The sequence below is a fragment of the Stegostoma tigrinum genome, chromosome 26 (genome assembly GCF_030684315.1).
Source record: "Stegostoma tigrinum isolate sSteTig4 chromosome 26, sSteTig4.hap1, whole genome shotgun sequence".
Classification (NCBI taxonomy): domain Eukaryota; kingdom Metazoa; phylum Chordata; class Chondrichthyes; order Orectolobiformes; family Stegostomatidae; genus Stegostoma; species Stegostoma tigrinum.
Window position 1 is genome coordinate 23,026,418 of NC_081379.1, and position 16,134 is coordinate 23,042,551.

Genomic DNA, 16,134 nt, shown 5'->3' on the forward strand with positions numbered 1-16,134 from the left:
ACGGTGAGCCAAAGGGCCTGTTTCTGTGCTGTACTGTTTTATGTTCGATATTGTAGAACATGTACTCTGGGATTCTGAAGACAGATATTACAAGTTTGAAGATGTCAAAAATCACAATTATATTTTTATACACAACTTACAATATAAACAGACTTCTTGTTGCCACCAAATAAATTTAACCAGTATTATTGACCAGACGAGCTGTCAACAATGCTTCTCCTAATACATGTGTGACCATAAAGTGTGTGTAATTACTAATGTTCGGAAACACACATGTAGCCATTTATTTAAGATTTATGTTACAAGGATAGGTTGGTGGGGTAGTGGGTCTGGATGGGATGCTCTTCAGAGGGTTGGTGCAGACTCAATGAGGCCTGTAGGGATTCAATGATTCTAAACAGTGCTAAAGATAGTAAATGACCTGAACAAAGGTAAATCTACAAAAAGAAGTGCTTTGAACAAATTATTTAGTATAGCATAAGCCAATATGGGTTCAAATTAGTAAAAAATGCTAAGTCTCAGACTTCATAGAATCCCTACAGCAGGGAAGCAGATCATTTGGTCAGAGATTCCACAATAGGTCCACAATATTGGTAACCTTGCATTTACCATGGCTAACCTACCTAGCAAGCATATCCCTGGACATGATGGACAATTTAGCTTAGCCAATCCACCTGCACATCTTTAGACTTGTTTGTCAAGAGTTTAAAGATTATTGAATTTATGGATTGGACCTTCAGAAAGTAATAGAGATGAAAGCCCTGGAATTTTTTTTACAAAATAGCTGCTCTGAAGGATTAAGTATGGGGTCTTTCCAGGTAAATGGCCTTCCTGATCTTATACGTTAGCCATGAAGAGAGGCTGGTTGGGCTTGCACTGTTTTCTTTAGTGCAGATAAGGTAGACAGGATACCTGATTGAGGTATATAAGATAATGAGAGGCATGGACAATGTATTGATCGCAGCAAGGTCAGCCAGGTGGACCTCATAGAATATGAGTTCCCTGATTGGGGCTGTTAATCTGATCCAATCAGAGAGCCCCGGCTGACAGATTAAAAAAACAGGAGTGTCAGAAATCCTAATCACTCTGAGACCTGGCTCTGAGGGAGCTGGATCACTGTCAAGAACTTTCCACATAAATAAAGGGTGACTTGATGACGGGATACCAGCCTCTCTGGAGTTATTTCAGACAGGTTTTCTCTATTCACGCGTGAGACATGGGCATCGCTGGCAGGGCCAGCATTTATTACCCATCCCTACCCTTGAGAAGGTGGCAGTGAACTGCTGTCTCAAACCACTGCAGCCCATGTTCTGTAGGTAGACCCACAATGCCATGAAGGAGGGAATTCCAAGATTTTGACACAGAAACTCTAAAGAAACAGTGATATATTTCCAAGTCAGGATAGTGAGTGGCTTGGAGAGTAAGTTGCAAGTGGTGATGTTTCCAGGCATCTGCTACCATTGTCCTTCTAGATGGCAGCGGTCATGGGTTTGGAAGGTGCTGTCTAAGGACCTTTGGTGAAATTCTGCAATGCATCTTTTAGTTGGTAGCAGTAGTGTGTATTGGGAGGGATGTTTGTTAGTGCAGTGCCAGTCATGTTGGCTGCTTTGTCTTTGATGGTATCAAGCTTCTTGAATGTTATTGGAGCTGCACCCATCCAGTCAAGTGGGGAGTATTCCATAACACTCCTGACTTGTGCCTTGGAGATGGTGGGCAGACTGTGGGGAGTCAGGTGAGTTACTCACTGCAGTATTCCTTGCCTCTGAGCTGTTTGTGTAATCACAGCGTTCATGTGGCAAGTCCAGTTCAATTTCTTATCAATGGTAACTTGAAGGAAGTTGATAGTGGCGGATTCAATGATAGTAACATCATTGAACGTCAAGGGGCAGTGGTTAGACCATCTTTTATTGGAAATGGTCATTACCTGGCATGTGTGTGGTGTGAACTTATTTCCACTTGTCAGCCCAAGCCTGGATATTGTCCAGACCTTGTTGCATTTGAATATGCACTGATCCAGTATCTGAGGAGTCACAAATGGTGCTAAACATTGTGCAATCATCAGCGAACATCCCCATCTTCTGATGGGAAGGTCTTTGATGAAGCAGCTGAAGATGGTTGGGCCTAGGACACTACCGTGGACTCCTGCAGAGATGTCCTGGAGCTGAGATTATTGACCACCAACAAACCTAACCATCTTCCTACGAGCCAGGTGTGACTCCAGCCAGCAGAGCGTTTGCCCTCTGATACCCACAGATTCCAGTTTTGCTAGGGCTCCTTGATGCCACAGTTTTGATATCAATGGGTGTCACTATCATCTACCCATAGATGGATAGGAAGCAACTGGTCCTGTTAGGCAAAAGGTCAACAATGAGGGGACATAATTTTCAGATGAGTAAGTGGTTTAGAGGGAATTTGTTCCAGCCAGGGGGTGATGGGAATCTGGAATGCACTGCCTGGGAGGTCTGTAGATGCAGCAAACCTCTCAATCTTTTAAATACTACATGAAATACCACTTGAAATGTGATAACACTCAAGGCTATGGGTGAAGTGCTTGTAAGTGGGATTATTGTAGATAGGTCAGTGCTTACTCGATGGGCTTAAGGGCCTCTTTTGTGCTTGATGGTTTGTATCCTATGTTGTCTTGTCAAGCCACGTGTTTTGTTTTAACCTAATAAGGTCAAAAAAAGTGCCTCAGATCTAATGGGACCTAAAGAGCTGGGTTTAAATCCCAAGATAATAAAATGTGAGGCTGGATGAACACAGCAGGCCAAGCAGCATCTCAGGAGCACAAAAGCTGACGTTTCGGGCCTAGACCCTTCATCAGAGAGGGGGATGGGGAGAGGGTTCTGGAATAAATAGGGAGAGAGGGGGAGGCGGACCGAAGATGGAGAGTAAAGAAGATAGGTGGAGAGAGTATAGGTGGGGAGGTAGGGAGGGGATAGGTCAGTCCAGGGAAGACGGACAGGTCAAGGAGGTGGGATGAGGTTAGTAGGTAGATGGGGGTGCGGCTTGGGGTGGGAGGAAGGGATGGGTGAGAGGAAGAACCGGTTAGGGAGGCAGAGACAGGTTGGACTGGTTTTGGGATGCAGTGGGTGGGGGGGAAGAGCTGGGCTGGTTGTGTGGTGCAGTGGGGGGAGGGGACAAACTGGGCTGGTTTAGGGATGCAGTAGGGGAAGGGGAGATTTTGAAACTGGTGAAGTCCACATTGATACCATTAGGCTGCAGGGTTCCCAGGCGGAATATGAGTTGCTGTTCCTGCAACCTATCCCCTATTCCCAATTCCTCCGCCTCCGCCGCATCTGCTCCCACGATAAGACATTCCACTCCCGCACATCCCAGATGTCCAAGTTCTTTAAGGACCGCAACTTTCCCCCCACAGTGATCGAGAACGCCCTTGACCGCGTCTCCCGTATTTCCCGCAACACATCCCTCACACCCCGCCCCCGCCACAACCGCCCTAAGAGGATCCCCCTCGTTCTCACACACCACCCTACTAACCTCCGGATACAACGCATCATCCTCCGACACTTCCGCCATTTACAATCCGACCCCACCACCCAAGACATTTTTCCATCCCCACCCCTGTCTGCTTTCCGGAGAGACCACTCTCTCCGTGACTCCCTTGTTCGCTCCACACTGCCCTCCAACCCCACCACACCTGGCACCTTCCCCTGCAACCGCAGGAAATGCTACACTTGCCCCCACACCTCCTCCCTCACCCCTATCCCAGGCCCCAAGATGACATTCCACATTAAGCAGAGGTTCACCTGCACATCTGCCAATGTGGTATACGGCATCCACTGCACACGGTGCGGCTTCCTCTACATTGGGGAAACCAAGCAGAGGCTTGGAGACCGCTTTGCAGAACACCTCCGCTCAGTTCGCAACAAACAACTGCACCTCCCAGTCGCAAACCATTTCCACTCCCCCTCCCATTCTCTCGATGACATGTCCATCATGGGCCTCCTGCACTGCCACAATGATGCCACCCGAAGGTTGCAGGAACAGCAACTCATATTCCGCCTGGGAACCCTGCAGCCTAACGGTATCAATGGGGACTTCACCAGTTTCAAAATCTCCCCTTTCCCTACTGCATCCCTAAACCAGCCCAGTTTGTCCCCTCCCCCCACTGCACCACACAACCAGCCCAGCTCTTCCCCCCCACCCACTGCATCCCAAAACCAGTCCAACCTGTCTCTGCCTCCCTAACCGGTTCTTCCTCTCACCCATCCCTTCCGCCCACCCCAAGCCGCACCCCCATCTACCTACTAACCTCATCCCACCTCCTTGACCTGTCCGTCTTCCCTGGACTGACCTATCCCCTCCCTACCTCCCCACCTATACTCTCTCCACCTATCTTCTTTACTCTCCATCTTCAGTCTGCCTCCCCCTCTCTCCCTATTTATTCCAGTTCCCTCTCCCCATCCCCCTCTCTGATGAAGGGTCTAGGCCCGAAACGTCAGCTTTTGTGCTCCTGAGATGCTGCTTGGCCTGCTGTGTTCATCCAGCCTCACATTTTATTATCTTGGAATTCTCCAGCATCTGCAGTTCCCATTATCTCTGATACGGGTTTAAATCCCACCTGTTCCAGAGGTGTGTCAGAGAATTTGCAGTGGTAGTGTCCTTTCTTTGGGTAAGAAGGCCTGGGTTCAAGTTTTAGCTGCTGCAGGAGTATGTCAAAACTTCCTGAATAGGTTGATTAAAAATACTTATTTGTGTGTGAGAATGGAAAAGAGGAGTTAGTAATCAGCACTGTGAGAGTTTTATGAAGTGTGCTTATCTGAAATAAAGTTCTCAGTAAGAGTGTGGATCTGGACTCTGTGTTTAAACACAATTAGTGTCTAGAATCACTACACTGTGGAAACAGGCCCTTCAGCCCAACAAGTACACACCGACCCTTGCAGCATCCCACCCAGACCCAACCTCAACAACCCACCCAATCTGCAGAACCCTGAACACTATGGGCAACTTAGCTCAGCCAATCCACCTAACCTGCACATCTTTGGTCTGTGGGAAGAAACTGGAGTACCTGGAGGAAACCCATGCAGACACGAGGGGAATGTGCAAACCCCACACAGTCACCTAAGGGTGGAATTGAACCTGGGTCCCTAGCACTGTGAGGCAGCAGTGCTAACCACTGAGCCACCATGCTCTCTACTAGATAATGTTATTTATTAAAACATTATACACCATCTTCAGAAAGTGGTCCTCTGACATGTAGGATTAGTCCTGTGACCCTTCTCTGCTTGAATGTTTCCCACTCATCTTTCTGACCAAAGCTAAACACAACCTTCAACGTATGGTATGAGTGGAGTGTGTTAGCTAAAATTTTAGCTTCATGTTTATACCATTTCATTTGGCAGTGATATTCAGTATTTTGTGCCCTTTCTTCTTGATTGCTGCTCTGCAAATGACTGGATATTGTAACTGTTGATTCTCATATCATTGCTAGATATTGATCACTCTTTCTCCCAGCTAGCCCATTACCCAATTTTAAGAAAATTATAGTACAGAGATAAGTTAGTCCAATGCTAATAATCTCATATTTCATCTTTTTTGTGTCAAACCTGCCAAGAATTTCCATTAATTCTCTTCTTTGTTACTTACAACTAATTCCTTATCCACCTCTAAGATTTCCCCAAGATACCCATCCTTTTAAGGTGATATAGCAGTATTCCAACCATAGTTCAACCAAGGTGTTTGGCTTTCTGAAAGGATGGTACTCGGTATTACAGGACTTTCCATTATCAATTTGGGATATGTCACAAAGTTTCGAGGGGAAAGATTGCTTCTGGATGAACAGGTCTGGACAAACAAACAAATTTATTTAATCATTCTCTTGAAAATAGTTATTTTATTATTCAAATGTTTTTTGGATCACTAAATTACATTTGATGACATTTAATTAATATCATAAAATTTAACCTTGGAATTTAAATCTTTCAACACCTGTTTTTATGTGGTCCGGGATCAACAACAGCCTGTGAACAGAGTTGCTACAACAATAAAAGAAATAGACAATATTTGTACAGGTACTTCCAAAATATTTGAGTAATTTTCAAAAACTCCATTCAGAGAAATCAACATCTCAGCATAGAACAATTACTGAAAACAGCAGCAACAGAACAATGTAAGTAAGTGTGGATCTTAGGCATATCCTCATTGAGTATTACCTCAATTAATGAAAAATAAGTCACTTCTATTTTGGCAAAATTGAGGCACAAAAATAATGGGTTAAGTGGTCAGAAGGAAGTAAACATCTGCTGACATTCTATGTGCATGAGGCATTACCACTGTAGATTGTGATTGTTTCCAGCATGAATTATTGTGAGCATGTTTGGTACTTTCTGGAGAAAAGCCAAAGAACAACTTGTACCTTACCTGTCAATCACCAACTCAAATAGCACAATATGAGAATGCTGTGTGAACTCTGGGTCATCTTCTACATAATCAAAACGGTTCAATAAAGTAACAAGATCCAAATCACATGATGTTTTATCTGGAAACTTCCATGATGGATAGCGAACTGCACCAACTCGTGAAAATACATCTATGATTATCCCTTGTACATCTGTGACATCCTTGCGCAAACCATCCAAACAGTTTTGATTTCCTAAAAGTAGTGTCATTTTAATGGCCTTGAAATCAGAATATGAAATGCACCTTCTTATGAAAATTGAAACTGCTATTTCTGTATAAAGTATCTGAGCCTGTAATAATAACTCCACGAGGGCAATTTATCTGCAAGAAATAGAAAATAATTAGATTAAGAAAGTTGATTCAACGATTTTAAGCAAATATCACCTTTAAGTTGTAATTTAATGTAAATACAGTATTGTTTACTTTGTACTAACCTTATAAAATATCTGCTACCAGATTAAAAATATTTTCACACGACTTAATGCACAATATGATCTACAAATTATTGCAAGTATAAGTCTACATACAAAGCAGTAATATTTAATATGTTGGCAGTTGCTGTCAAAAGAATTGACAGAATTTTACACGAACCACAGTGATAATGAACGTTCATAGTTTTCCAGTAGTGCTGGTTTACTAATATCACACATGACAATAAAAATATCTGCCCAACAGCCATTACTACTAATATTTATGTTTCCTAAATGAAAGAATTAGGCATGGAATTCAATTTTTGGGTAATTTAAAAAATTATTTCCTGAAGTTAATAGTTGTTTATTAACAATAGGATTTAATGGAACTGATGGAGGGGGAAAATGCAAGTCCCTTACACCATGCTTTATATGCAGAAATTGCAACCATTCTAACAGCTTTCTGATTTATAATTCTGCAGTAGAATGTTGTATTGGAGTAATCACAATTCTGTAGCCTTGATTGAGAACAAAACCAACTACTGTTATAGATACAAAAGCATCTTGGTAATTTCTGCATCTTGCATAAATACTTAAAAAGATCCTTCTTTACATTATTTTTCTGGAGGAATTCAGTGGAAGGAGGGATGACAGAGGAAATTAGATAAGGCTCATTATTCATCGTCCAAGAAGTTGAAGTAGTTGTTTGGGGCTGACAAAGAGAAGAAAAGATTATATTTGGCAGCAGTGTCTTCTATTGTTTAAAAAAATCTGCTCACACGATGAAAGAGTCAGTTGGACGAAGAATCAACAGTTAGCATGTTCATGGGCCTTCTTGGGATTCAAATACTAGGTCGTATAGGTTTAAGGTGAGGGGGCCAAGTTTAAAGGAGATATGCGAGGCAAATTTTTATTTTTACACAGTGGGTGGTGCGTGCCTGGAATGCACTGCAAAGAAGAGTGGTTAAGCAGACACAACAGCACTGTGTAAGAGGCATTTAGACAGACACATGAACAGGCAGGGAGTAGAGGGCTAAAGACTATGTGCAGACAGATGAGAATAGTTTAGAACAGCATCATGGTCAGCACAGACATGTTGAGGCAAAGAGCCTGTTTCAGTGTTGCACAGTTCTATGTTCTATCTTCCGACATCAGGAAAGATGGACCAAAAGCAGCATTTCCCAAGTCAATTTGTCCAGCATCATGACTGATCAATTAAAACTAGCTCGATGAGGTAAGACATGTTGTTCATAGCCTGACACCAGGCTCCTGAAGCAACTGCTCTACTCAGAACTTGCTTATAAGAACATAGGAACAGGAGTAGTCCTTTGAACTTGATCCACCATTCAATGAGACATGGCTGATCTGTGGCCTAAATTCCCACATACCTATCTTTGGTCCACATCCCATTAATACCTTTGCTTAACAAAAATGTATCTACCTCAGATTTAAAATTGGCTACTGATTTAACATCAATTACTGTCTGCAGAAGAGTTCTAAACCTCTATCACCCTCTGTGTGTCTAGACGTGCTTCCTAACACCTCTCCTGAATAGCCTGCCCCTAACTTTTAGACTACATACTCCTTGTTTGAAAATTGCCAGCCAGCGGAAATAGTTTACCTTATCTATTCTGTTGCAAAAGGAAGACTGTGGAAATGCTTTAGGCAGTCCTTAAAACACCCTTAAAGAGGTCAAACATTCCCCTCGACCTGGCTTGTGTGGGAACCAAAATAAGAAGATTCATTCAGGAAATCGCTGAACACATGCAGAAACCTTGTTGAGACGAAGTCAAGGTTTTGGGTAAAACCTCCAAACGATTCCTGCACCCCCAGGCAGTCAGTCAGTCAGTCAAACAGCACCAACTTTGCCCCACATGTAACAGACTTTGCAAATGGGTGCATTGGACTGCTTGGACATTTGAGAACCAATGGAAGTGAGTCAGCATCAGTCCCAAAGCACTGCCTCAGATGGAATAGTATCTAGAGGGGAGGTTGGGGGAAGGGACATTGCGGTGGAAGGAAGAAGCACCTTGAGGAAGTTTAAGGGAAAAGCACTTCAGGAAGGAGAAGGAAACCTCAAGCAGGAGGGGGATGGAGGACGAATCACCTCGAGGAAGGGGAGGGAAACACATCCTCAGAGGGCGGGTGTGGAGAAGAGGAGCACCCCCAACGGACGTGTTTGGTCATGGTGGGGGGGGACGGGGGGGACGGCTGCATTTCAAAACCTCAAAGCACCCACGCCCCCCTCCGCATCCCACTGAGCCGAAATTTGCCCCATATTGAATAAGCAATGAATCATTCATTTGTTAGCACCAGGGTTCCAAGCCCAAGATATATCGCGGCGGCAAGAAGTGGCATGATGGGAATACGCTGGACAAATAATTTTAGGTATGAAGTCCTAGAATCAAGTTTCACCGACTCCAAAGGTGCGCCTGATGAGGTTGATTCAAACTTCGTCACTGAGCCTGTACCTACCTGCGATTGACCGTTAGCTTCACTCCGGCTGTTGACTACGTGCTGTCATGGACGCACGTAACGTAACTGTAACGTCATCGTGCGTTTACGTACCTGCTCGTCATAAGACGTAAGGACTGTGCCAGGCAAACTAACAACAAACACGAGACTTTACCGTTCAAACATAATAAAAACAGTATTATAAGAAAAGTAGTGAATAATTAAACGGTGGTGAGAGATGGAAACCGAATTAAATGTGTGGGAAGAACTTTTATGTTATGTGCATATCCCATTTCCCCCCCCCCATGAAGAGGTGGATGGTGCGGGCCGTAGCCGCCATCTTGTTTAGCCCGAGTTTTGTTCGCGGAACGGCTGGGGTGGGGGATTGCACTTCTAAACCCTGTTCGGTGCCGAAGCCATGCCGGCCGGACCTGTACAGGCGTTGCCGCCACCTCAGACTGAAAATAACCAGGTGGGTTTTAAAACAGAAAGAGGTTTCAAAAAAAAACCTTGGCCCGGTGTGGTGCCCCCCCCCCCCCCCCATCCATGCCAGAATAAGAGAAAACTGAGGCCTCCAAACCGCAGGCTCTGGGCCTGGAACTCGCATATTGGTCTTGGATCCCCGGATTCCGAGCTCGTGGCTATTATCCTTTCTCCAGGCTGTATTATCTGTTGGTTATGCAAGCTGAGTCCTGGAAAAATCTGTCAGGCGCACGATCAAATAATTCACACAAAATTAAATGCGAAAGAACTGTGGATGTTGTAAATCGGGGACAAAAACAAAGTTGCTGCAAAAGCTCAGCGGGTTTGGCAGCATCTGTGAAGGAAAAAAAGCGTTAATGTTTCTGATCCGGTGACTCTTCCTCCAAATGTGTGTAAATAATCCACACGTTGGCGGAATGTTAGTCTGATTTATCACAAGTGTCCGGTCGTTCAGAGGCAACAAGGGCTGTGTTTATCATGCATTAAAATCGGCCGTGTTGTCAGCCTGCAATCCGGATGGTTATACGTTACTTAAATAAATCCCTTCGTCCAGCCTGCACACATTCGTAAACAGTTGATAATGGGAAATACGATACTTTGAAGTGCTGAATATTGTAAAACAGCTTATGTTAAAAGACTTTAGTATTACAACTATTACTGATTACTTTTATAGCATTATGGTATTGTCATTAAAGTAGGTGCGGATAAAAGTTTATCTGTCAGTTGGACGGAGAAGATGGAGGTGAACAAAGTACACTACAGGGCACCTAAATTGTAGTCAAATTGTATATTCTCGAGTTCATATGGTCCAGATGTGCTCGATCCCAGTACAACAGTAAATAATTAGCATGGATCTTTACGGAACTAACAAGTTTTCATTTGCCCAATACAGTATAGGTAGAAAAACTGAAAAGAATGCACGTGTTCCAAGTCCAAAAATCTTAGGCAAAAAAATCCAAAAAGTAATATTGTTTGCTTTGCGGAGGGGTGATGGCAATTTATGATGAGTTAAAATTGTGCAGTCTACCATCACAAAGCACTGAAATATACTTTGCTGCTTGCCCAGGTAGACCACCTTTGTAGCATATTGACTGTAATGATATCTTCAGCTAACTAGGGAGAATTCTGTACCCCTTTGGCAGCTGTAATCCATCAATGAGACAGATTAGCATAGTGCTTTGGAGTGCTGTGCACTTGTCTGGTTTTAGTTTTTGCAGTATTTGAAAATGTTGTTCTCAGATATGTGATTTTGGAGCTGTATTAACCTGTTTACTCCAGTCCAGACCCCAGCATGATGATTGGACAACTGGTATGTCAAAACAGTTGGGGAGGTAGCGACTTCCTATAATTTACCTCAACGGCTTGGTCATCAGCATAAATTGTGCTGAAGTATATGTGCTGTTGCCATCCTAACATAGCATGAGTGTTTTTATTTCAACGAATGATGTGTTTTGGCGGTTAATTGGAACAAAAGTGTCATTTCTACAATCTGATTCTGTCATCTGCAGACATGAACTTATGATTATGATAATTTTTAAAGTCATTAAGCTGCTTAAAGATGATTAAGAATTTAGTGACACTTGTTTAATTTTCTTTTAAAGTTGCCAGAAGAAACAAAAGATGAATCTGCAACATCCAAACCCATTGTTGGTATTATTTATCCTCCTCCTGAAGTCAGAAACATCGTAGATAAGACTGCAAGTTTTGTAGCGAGGTGAGTGCTAAATTCCAACAACTGCATGTTGTATTTGCTATACTAAACCCTTTGAGTTTAAAAGTGCAAATCATTTTGCTTTGATTAGGAATGGTCCTGAATTTGAAGCTCGAATCCGTCAAAATGAGATAAACAACTCCAAGTTTAACTTCTTGAATCCAAATGATCCTTACCATGCATATTACCGGCACAAGGTTAATGAGTTCAAGGAGGGGAAAGGACAAGAACCTTCAGCTGCTATACCGAAGGTTATGCAGCAGCAGCAGCAGCAACAACAGCTGCCGCAGAAGGTGAGTAATTTGACGGTAATGATAGTTTGTAATTATGTAAATACTTCTTAACAGATAAATGTCTTGAAACATTTCACATGAGTATTAATAAATGAAATTTGACACTGAATATTCTGAGTAAATATCAGGATGGCTAATCGACAACTTGATCAAAAAGGAGGATTTTGGGGAGCATCTCAAGGGAAAAGAGAGCATTTAAGGCAGTGGCTTACAGAGGGAATTCCATACTTATAGCCTTAGCAATGAAAACATGGCTGTGGAAGGTGGAGTAATTAAGATTAGGAAAAGGAGGACAGAATTGAAGACACAGATTTTGGAGGGTGTAATGCTGTTAGAATCCTCTGAAATGGGAGGGGTGACTCCATGAAGTTATGGTGTAAATTTTATATGAAAACTAAAAATGCCGTAATTACTCAACAACACTGGCAGTATCTATGGAGAAGGAAGAAAGATTTAACATTTCAGTTCTGACTTTGAACCACCAAATTTTTATTACAATGGAGAGTGCAGGAGGGCATGCCATAAGCAGCACCAGGCATACCTAAAAATGAGGTGTCAACCTGGCAAAGCTACCAAACAGCATGAGCAGCAAGTGATAGACAGAGTTTTGTGACCCCGCAATCAATATATTAGATCTAAGCTCTGAAATCCTGCCACTTGACATCATGAATTGAGATGGACAACCAAACAACTCACTGGAGGTGGAAGCTCCATGAATATCCCCATCCTCAATGATGGAACAGCCCAGCACGTCCGTGCAAAAGATAAGGCTAAAGCATTCACAGCAGTCTTTAGCCAGAAGTGACAAGTGGATGATCTGTCTCGGTTTCCTTCAGTGCCCCCTAGTATCACAGATGCCAGTCTTCAGCCAATTTGATTCACTCCACATGATATCAAGAAACAGTTAGAGGCCATGGCTACTGCAAAGACTTAGGGCGCTGACAACATTCCAGCAACAGTACAGAAGACTTGTGCTCCAGAGCCTTCCACTCGCCCAGCCAGGATGTTCCAGTACAGCCAAAGCACTGGTATTGCTGATAATGTGGAAAATTGCCCAGGTATGTTCTGTACAAAAATCAGGGCAAAATCAAACAAGCAATTACCTACCTACTTTTGATCATCAGTAAAGTGATGAAATGTGTCATCACCAGTGCTATCAAGCAGCACCTGTTTGGAAATAATCCACTCACTGATGTCCAGTTTGGATTCTGCCAGGGCCATTCGATTCCTGACTTCATTAGAGCATTGGTTCAAACGTGGACAAAAGTGTTGAATTCCAGAGATGAGGTGAGGGTGACAGCCCTTGACATCAAGGCCGTGTATGACCTAGTGTAGTATCTAGGAGACCTAACAAAACTGGAATCATTGGGAATCGGGGGGGCAAACTCACTGCTGGTTGGAGTCACACTTGACACATAAAAAGATGGTTGTAGTTTTTTTTTAAGAGGTCAGTCATCTTAGTTCCATGAGATCCTCAGGGCAGTGTCCTAGGCCCAAGTACCTTCAGCTGCTTCATCAATGACCTTCTCTCCATCATAAGGTCAGAAGTGGGGATGTTTGCTGATGGTTGCATAATGTTCAGCACCATTCCGGACTCCTTAGGTACTGAAGGACATTGATAATAGGTGTTCTGTTGATGGTAACACCGCTGAATGTCAAGCAGTTTAGTTAGATTGTCTCCTATTAGAATTGGTCATTGCTTGGCATTTGTGTGGCATGAATGTTACTTGTCATTTGTCAGCCCAATCCTGGATACTGTCCAGACCTCGTTGCACTTGTTCAAAAACACCCACTATCAATGTCCTATGGGTTACCATTGACTAGAAGTTGAATTGGACTCACCATATGATCGCAGTGTTACAAGAGCAGGTCAGAGGCAAGGAACACTGCGGTGAGTAACTCGCCTGACTCCCCAGAGTTTGTCCACCATCGACAAAGCTCAAGTCGGGTGTAATGGAATACTCCCCACTTGATGTACTAATGACATTTATGAAGCTTGACATCATCAAGGACAAAGCAGCCAACTTGATTGACAGCATAACCACAAACATCCACTCCCCCCTCCACCAGTGCTTCGTAGTAGTAATATTAATATCTACAAGATGCACTGCAGAAATTCACTAAAGATCCTCAGACATCAGTTTCTAAACTTGCAACCACATCCTTCTGAAAGGACAAGGGTAGCAGATACATGGGAACACCACTGCCTCCAAGTTCCCCTCCAAGCCACTCACCATCATGGCTTGGAAATATATCGCTGTTCCTTCAGTGTTGCTGCATCAGAATCTTGGCATTCCCTCCCTAATGGCATTGTCAGTCTACCTACAAAACATGGGCTGCACCAGTTGAAGAAGGCAGCTCACCACCACCTTCTTGATGGTATTTGGGGTCAGGTAATAAAAGTTAAGACAGCCAGTGACACCCATGTCCCGCAAATGGATAAATAAACAATAAAATAATTGAGGCATAGACAGTGTTGGAGGTATACAAATTAACTGGGGTAGGGATAATCCACAAATTGGGCAGTGTGATTTTAGACAAGCTCCAGTATAGTGGAAAATGGGAGACCAACCAGGAGAGCATGGACTGATTAAGTCAAGATGGAACAGGCATGGATTGTGGCTGGAGTGGAGATGGGCACTGTTATATACAGTTTGGGTGGTGGGCCAGAAGCTTATCTGTGGACCAGATGCAATACCAGTGTTGTGTGTGTGGTCTGGTAGGCTCTGAGGGTCACATGGAGAAGATGGAGGCAATAAATAGATAAGAGTCTGTGTGAGGGTTTGGAGATAACACCTTTTTATCTTTCCAACATTTAGTTGAAGGAAATTTCTCCTTGTCCAGCACTGGATGTCAGACAAAGGGGCTGGATAATTTACGGACAGTAGAGGGATCAAAAGAGGAAATAAGCGGAAATTTTTTTAATATAGGCGAAAGTTCACAAACAACATTGATGTTATCACAAATCTTTGAATGTGTTTTCTTTCCTTTTTAAGTTGCAGCATTGAATAAATTATATGTTTTTAATATCTCTTAGCTAAATAAAGATCTTTTAAATCTTGTTTGTGAAATTATAAATTGAGAATTTATTTTCTTTCCTGTCTATATGAATAGGTGCAAGCACAGGTAATTCAGGAAACAATTGTTCCAAAGGAACCTCCACCCGAATTTGAGTTCATTGCTGATCCCCCATCAATCTCTGCCTTTGATTTGGATGTTGTGAAGTTAACTGCTCAATTTGTTGCAAGAAACGGCCGACAGTTTTTGACTCAGCTGATGCAGAAAGAACAACGTAACTATCAATTTGACTTTCTGCGACCACAGCACAGTCTGTTCAACTATTTCACCAAACTTGTGGAGCAGTACACCAAGGTATTTAAAGGTCAAGGATAGAATCTGTCCTATGTAAGTGTGTAATTGTTGAGTACTGTGGATCAAGCTGAAATTGTGTTCTTGCATATTGAAAGTGGTTGTGAGGTAGTTGATGTGTTGCTTTTAATTTTCCAAAATTCCCTAAATTTTGGGAAAGGTTCCATTTGGTTGGAACGTAATGATGTAACTCCTTCAATCAAAAAGAGTAGGAGGCAGAAAGCTGGAACGAGGCCAATTAGCTTAACAGCTGTCACAAGGAAAATGTTAGAAAGTATTGTTTGTTTCAGGGCACATTTGAAGAAAAATGATTTGATCAGGCAGATCAACATGGTTTGTTTTACCAATATATCAGATTTCTTTGAAACAGTAATGTATTCTGGATAAAGGAGAATTGGTGAATACGGTACATAGAAGGCATTTGATAAGCCCAAAGGTTATTGTGGAAGATAAAACTTACTGGTGTAATTAGCATGAATAAAAGATTGTCTACTATTGGGGAAACAAAATAGGTGTCAGTGAGTCATTTTCTGATTAGCAAAATGTAATGAGTGGCATGCCACAAACATTGGTGCTGGAGCCTCCACTTCTACGTTTTATATAAATGACTTGTATAGAAGGACCAAATGTTTGGTACTAAATTTGCTGACTTTTTTTTATTCATTAACGGGATGAGGACATTGGCTTAGCAGCATTTATTGCCTATCCCTAATCGCCCAGAGGGCAATCTAGAGTCAACCACAGTGCTGTGGATCTGGAGTCACATGTAGGAGACATAGGAAAGTAAGTTGTGGAAAAAGACAGAAAGATGCTATAAGTAAGTGAGTAGTCAAAGATTTGGCACATGGCATATAACATGGACAATGTGCAATTGTCGTTTTGACATGAAGAATAAAATGTATTTTCTGAATGGTGAGAGATTGCGGACCTCTGAGATTGCAGAGGGATTTGGATGTCCTCTGAACAAATTGCAGAAGAAAAGTTAGTTCACAGG

The 16,134-nt window shown here is 42.7% G+C and overlaps 2 protein-coding genes across 5 annotated transcripts in view; one reads left to right on the forward strand and one right to left on the reverse strand.

The window, feature by feature from the left end:
- ccdc157 (coiled-coil domain containing 157) overlaps window positions 1-9,356 on the reverse strand; it is a 56,237-nt gene extending 46,881 nt beyond the window's left edge. For 2 of the 4 annotated variants that reach the window (XM_059655024.1, XM_048555802.2), the window contains exons 1-2: window positions 8,452-8,550; window positions 6,382-6,741 (exon numbers count right to left, since the gene is read on the reverse strand). In XM_059655024.1, coding sequence (XP_059511007.1) covers window positions 6,382-6,629 — 248 coding nt within the window. In that variant the 5' untranslated portion in view covers window positions 6,630-6,741; window positions 8,452-8,550. Of the gene's footprint in view, window positions 1-6,377; window positions 6,742-8,451; window positions 8,551-9,305 lie in introns of those variants that run through there. The other 2 variants (XM_048555801.2, XM_059655025.1) reach the window with 2 other exon arrangements.
- Window positions 9,357-9,611: 255 nt separating this feature from the next.
- sf3a1 (splicing factor 3a, subunit 1) overlaps window positions 9,612-16,134 on the forward strand; it is a 36,239-nt gene continuing 29,716 nt past the window's right edge. Inside the window, exons 1-4 of the mRNA XM_048555800.2 lie at window positions 9,612-9,756; window positions 11,369-11,481; window positions 11,570-11,771; window positions 14,886-15,143. Coding sequence (XP_048411757.1) covers window positions 9,703-9,756; window positions 11,369-11,481; window positions 11,570-11,771; window positions 14,886-15,143 — 627 coding nt within the window. The 5' untranslated portion in view covers window positions 9,612-9,702. The remainder of the gene's footprint in view (window positions 9,757-11,368; window positions 11,482-11,569; window positions 11,772-14,885; window positions 15,144-16,134) is intronic.